The following is a 5,764-nucleotide window of genomic DNA, read 5'->3' on the forward strand; positions in this document are numbered from 1 at the left end:
GGACATGATCACGAAGTAGATGCAGTACACAGTCATTATGTAGAAGGTGCCGGACATGATGATGAGGAAGGTCAAGACGAAGGGCATGATCATGAAGGTGAAGATGCTGGAGCAGACGACGATGGACCATCGATGGGCTGGGTGCAGGACCCTCATATTCAAGAGCTGCTTCTCAAGCAGACGGATAACGCAAGAGCTGCCGCTTGAGAGAAAGCCAAGCTGGATCAACTGGAGATAGACGCAGTTACTCCATTGTATGAAGGATGCAGGCCCGAGGATACCCGCCTGAAAGTAACGCTCATGGCTCTGGAGATGAAGGTAAAACACAAAATGACCGACGCATGCTTCGACGAGAACATGTCATTCTGGCATGAATGTCTTCCCAAGGGGAACAAGTGCCTGACCAGTTTCGAGGAGGCGAAGAAAATCGTGTGTCCTCTGGATTTACCGCACGTGAAATACCATGTGTGCATGAACAATTGCATCATTTATCGGGACGAGTACGCGGAGTCTACCATATGTCCGGTGTGCGGCGTCACTCGATACAAGAAGAGGAAGAAAGCTCCTCGAAAAGTGGTGTGGTACTTTCCGATCACTCCTCGTCTGCAGCGGTATTTCGCGGACCCTAAGCTAGCAATGCTCCTGCGTTGGCACGCGGATAGGGAGGAGAAGAAGCGAGAAGATGATGGAAATGATCCGGAGATAAATAAAAAAGACAAGATGCCGAGTCACCCTAAGGATGCGAGCTAGTGGCAAGCGTTGAACTTCGAACACCCAGAATTTGGGGACGATCCAAGGAACATCGTGCTGGGCACGAGCACCGATGGAGTCAATCCGTTTGGCAGCTAGAGAAGCACACATAGCACCTGGCCTGTGTTTGTGTGGATGTACAACCTTCCCCCCTGGTTGTGCATGAAGAGGATGTACATTCACATGAGTATGCTAATTGAAGGGCCGAAACAACCAGGGAACGACATCAATCTGTATCTGGGGCTGCTGAAAGAGGAGCTAGACACGCTGTGGAAAACGCCAGCCAATACGTGGGACGCCGCAGAGAAATAATATTTCCCTATGAGAGCCGCACTGCTCACGACGGTGCACGACTATCTCGGTTACGGATATGTCGCGGGGCAGGTGGTCCACGGATTTTCTGGATGCGTCAGGTGCATGGATGACACAACGTATCGCCAGCTAGATAGAGATCTTGGGTCTTCAAAAACCGTGTTCATGGGACATCGAAGGTGGCTTCGCGACGATGACTCATGGAGAAAACACAAGGATCTGTTCAATGGTGAAACCGAACCCCATAGACGCCCGCGTACGAGGAGCGGCGAGGAAATAGACGAGCTGTTGAAAAATTGGAAAGATTGCCCACTGCCGGGAAAGAAGCGAAAGGCGCCAGAGCCGGGAAAGAAGCGAAGGCGCCATAGCCGCTGCTGAAGGTATGGAAAACGAGGTCTGTTTTCTGGGACTTGCCGTACTGGAAGATCCTCCGTGTGCCTCACAGCCTTGATGTCATGCATATCATGAAGAATGTGTGCGAGAGTCTGCTTGGTACCCTGCTCAACATGCCAGAGAGGACCAAAGATGGGCCGGAAGCAAGGGCAAACTTGAAATCAATGGGCATAAAGGAGGAGCTTCACGCTAATGATGATGATGATGATGATGATGATGAGGCGAAGGACACGGAAAGTCGTCGCAAAGGAAAAAAGGCCAAGAAGATCGGAAATGACTACCCTCCCGCGTGCTTCACTCTAAGTCAGGAGGAGATCGAGCAGTTTTTCACCTGCCTCGTAGGAGTAAAACTTCCTTACGGTTACACGAGGAAGATAAGCAGATACCTAGACTCAGCGAAGAAGAAGTTCAGCGGGATGAAGTCTCACGACTGTCACGTGCTGATGACGCAGATACTTCCAGTTGCAATCCGTGGGATCATGGACGCGCACGTCCGTGAAACGCTATTTGGCCTATGCAACTTTTTCGACGTCATCTCTTGGAAGTCGGTTGGCGTGAGGCAACTCAGAAGGCTACAGGAAGAGATCGTGCAAGAAGCCCCAAGAAGCATCAAACATTTCCAATGAGATCCATGGAGCTATTCTGAGATAGCAAGCACTAGCTCCCAGTGCGACTTCATAAAAAGCAATCAAAGATAAGATCGAAGAAAATCAAACGCACGTGGTGGTCATTATAGCGGTTCCTTCAGATCCTAGAAAACGTCCGAAAAAACCGGCTACGGAACTACCGAGCAAAGGCAAAAAGTGGTGATACTATGCGAGCTTGAGATGTACTTCCCGCCCGCATTCTTCGACGTTATGGTGCATCTGCTGGTCCATATCATGGAGGATATCATCCAACTCGGGCCGACGTTCCTGCACAGCATGATGCCGTTCGAAAGGATGAATGGTGTCATCAAAGGATACGTTCGCAACATGTCACGTCCAGAGGGAAGCATAGACAGGGGCTTTCTGACCGAAGAGTGCATCTCCTACTGCACGAATTATCTAGGCATCAAGAACCCCGTTGGTCTGCCCGTCAACAGACACCTCGGCAGGCTCGCTGGATGGGGTCACCGCGATGGTCGCCGTGAAATGCATGTCGACTTCGAGGGTCGACTCGCCGACTTTGAAAGAGCAAACCTAGTCGTGCTACAACACATAGACGTGGTCGATCCTTGGGTGGTAGAGCACAAAACCTTTATTGAGAAGACGTACAATGACCGAGGCCAACAGAGGACGGACGGAGATATAATCAAAGAGCACAACTCATGTTTCACGCGTTGGTTCAAGGAGAAGCTTCTGTCGTACCCTTTACATGAGGATTCTTCGACGGAAGAAAAACTCATATTCGCCTTGTCACAGGGCGCCGAGCACAACCTGATGACCTATGAGGCGTACGATATCAACGGCTACACATTCTACACCGAGGACAAGGACATGAAGAGCGATGGTTATCAGAACTCCGGGGTAACGATGGAATCCTACACCGGTAACGACAAGGACAAATACTATGGAAGGATCGAGGATATGTGGGAGCTGAGTTACGCTGGAGAGAAGGTCCCGATGTTCCGTGTCAGATGGGCCAAGAGCGTCCTAAAAGAAGACCAGTATTTCACCACCATGGTTATACCCGAAGCCAAATCCAAGACCGCGGGCGCAAACGTCACCGCGAAAAATGAGCCATGGGTACTGTCTTCCCAAGTGGACCAATACTTCTTCATTACCGACCCGTCAAAGCCCAGTCATGTTGTCGTGAGGAGAGGCAAAAGGAAGATCATCGGAATGGATGGAGTCGCCAATGAGCAAGACTTTGACAAGTACGGCGACCCGAAGATGGAACATGACGACGACGATGAAGTGCCATACACCACAAGAAGAAGCAGGACCACCCTACCTAAAGGACGTCCGATCAAGAGAAGAACTCCATTTGCAAAAAAGAAGGGCAAGAAGATTGTGAAAAGATAGCTAGCTAATGTCGATTGTATTTAAATTGTAGTCTTCATTTCTCGATTGTATTTCGACATATGAAAATGATATTTCTTTTGTTCTAGTCCTCATGAATATTTATTTATGTTTATTCTGGTATATCAATTTTTATTTATGTTTATTCTGGTATTGAATTTCTAACTCACAAAAAGTATTGAATTTGTTAATATTTTTTGAACTCTTAAATATTTTTAAATTTCATGGGCACGTTTTGAATTCATGAATATTTTTTCAAATTTGATGATATTTGTTCATATTCATAAATGTTTTACCAATTCACAAATGAATGCAATTAAAAATCCAAAAAAAAACAAATTTGATGATATTTTCAAATAACAAATTTGATGATATTTTCAAATAACAAATTTGATGATATTTTTTCATATTCATAAATATTTTCAAATAACAAATTTGATGATATTTTTTCACATTCATAATGTTTTCAAATTTGATCGTCATTTTCTAAAAAATTATTAGATGCAACTCAAAAAAAGTTACTAATGGCGCACCAGGAGAAGGTGCGCCATTGCTATCAAGGTACTTATGGCGCACCCCTAGGAGGTGCGCCATTGGTATACCAATTTTTATCATATTTTTTCAAATATTTTCAAATAACAAATTTGATGATATTTTCAAATAAGAAATTTGATGATATTTTTTCTTATTCATAAATATTTTCGAATAACAAATTTGATGATATTTTTTCACATTCATAAATGTTTTCAAATTTTATCGTCATTTTCTAAAAAATTATTAGATGCAACTAAAAATAAAAAAATAGTAATGGCGCATCAGGGGAAGGTGCGCCGTTGCTCTCACTGTATTTATGGCGCACCCCTCGATGGTGCGCCATTGCTAACCTTCCCCCCTTGTGTGTGTTGTCCATCTCGCCAGCCGTTCGTCCTTCTCCCAATCTCACATCTCTCTCAGCCGGAGCAGCGCCCGACCCACTGCGCCGACCCACTGCGCCGCCGCCCCACCCACTGTGCCGCCGCCCCTACTGCGTCGCCGCCCTCGCCCGTGGGACGCGTTCGCTCCCAATCCACCGCCCCTACTGCGCCTCCAGGACGCCATCTCCCGCCACTCCTTCGACACCCCGCTCTACCGCGTACGCCCCCCTCCTCCTCCGCACGTTCATCGCCTTCGGCTTCCTGCCCCTGACAGACTCAACTCCCCTGGCCCCCGCGCGCAGTTCACTGTCCCGGATCTCCGACCCGGCACGCTCGACTCCCTGCTTGCCCTCAGCGACGACCTCGTCAAGGTACCTGCTTTCCATCCCAATCTTGCCCCCACCCTAACTCTTCTTGCCCCCGGCCTGATCTGGCCTCTGGCTGCAGTCCAACATCTTCATCGAGGGCGTCTCGCACAAGATCCGCCGGCAGATCGAGGACCTGGAGCGCGCCGGAAGGGTCGAGCCCGGCACCCTCACCGCGACGGCGTCCCCGTGGACAGCTATCTCACCAGGTCCGTCTCTGCCTGTGGCCAGTGCTGCTGCTTACATTCCTCATCTGCCCACCAGCGCTTGCTTGTCTGCTGAGGATGGATGGTTGGATGGATGTAGGTTCGTGTGGGACGAGGGCAAGTACCCCGTCAACGCCCCGCTCAAGGAGACCGTCGCCAGCATCCAGTCCCAGGTCGCCAAGATCGAGGACCTGGTAAATACTATTGTTCTTGTACTTGTTCATGTCAATTCTGCTCATGCATGAATGATGCATTCTTGTAACTTTGATTTGATGATGTTTTGCTACTGTTCTTGGTGGTTTGGCAGTCTATTATGGACATTTTGTTTCACTGTTAAGTACTCTAGAGAACCAAGTTGGTTCATGGGTGGATAGTCTTCGATTTGAAATTTAGAACAATTCACTGAAAATATTAGTATCCAGGGTTGTTGTGTTTATCGTTGCAATATGCAATCATTGAGTGAAAAATTGATGGAACAGTGAGCTCTTTCTAATTGTGAAGATCAGAACCACCAATTCATATAACAAATGTATTGTACTACAATTTACCAGTTGTAGACACACTATTCTGAGCTCTGACCATTAGTTCGAGACATGGATGGATCATTCTGTATGTGTGCATTGGTGAAAAGAGAAGGAAAAAGAATTAACAAGTTTAACATTTGGGCAAGTAGAATCTGGCCAGATAGGAAGGGACAAAAAGTTGTGCAATCTGAAATCCTGTCTGAGTGGCACATATAGAAAGCCTAGATTTATTTTTCTTCTCCTTACTCTACTGTATGCTAGGAAAATATGTACTAGTACATTCGTAGTACTGCTAGT

The 5,764-nt window shown here is 47.2% G+C and overlaps 1 protein-coding gene across 1 annotated transcript; it reads left to right on the forward strand.

Annotated features, from left to right (window-relative positions):
- Positions 1–4,265: 4,265 nt before the first annotated feature.
- On the forward strand, positions 4,266–5,280 carry LOC141026496 (V-type proton ATPase subunit C-like). Its single transcript, XM_073503153.1, has 4 exons — positions 4,266–4,283; positions 4,675–4,743; positions 4,820–5,137; positions 5,251–5,280. The coding sequence occupies exons 1-4, from the start codon at positions 4,266–4,268 to the stop codon at positions 5,278–5,280; spliced, it is 435 nt and encodes a 144-aa protein (XP_073359254.1).
- The last annotated feature ends 484 nt before the right edge of the window (positions 5,281–5,764 follow it).

Source organism: Aegilops tauschii, chromosome 7, assembly GCF_002575655.3.
Source record: "Aegilops tauschii subsp. strangulata cultivar AL8/78 chromosome 7, Aet v6.0, whole genome shotgun sequence".
NCBI lineage: Eukaryota > Viridiplantae > Streptophyta > Magnoliopsida > Poales > Poaceae > Aegilops > Aegilops tauschii.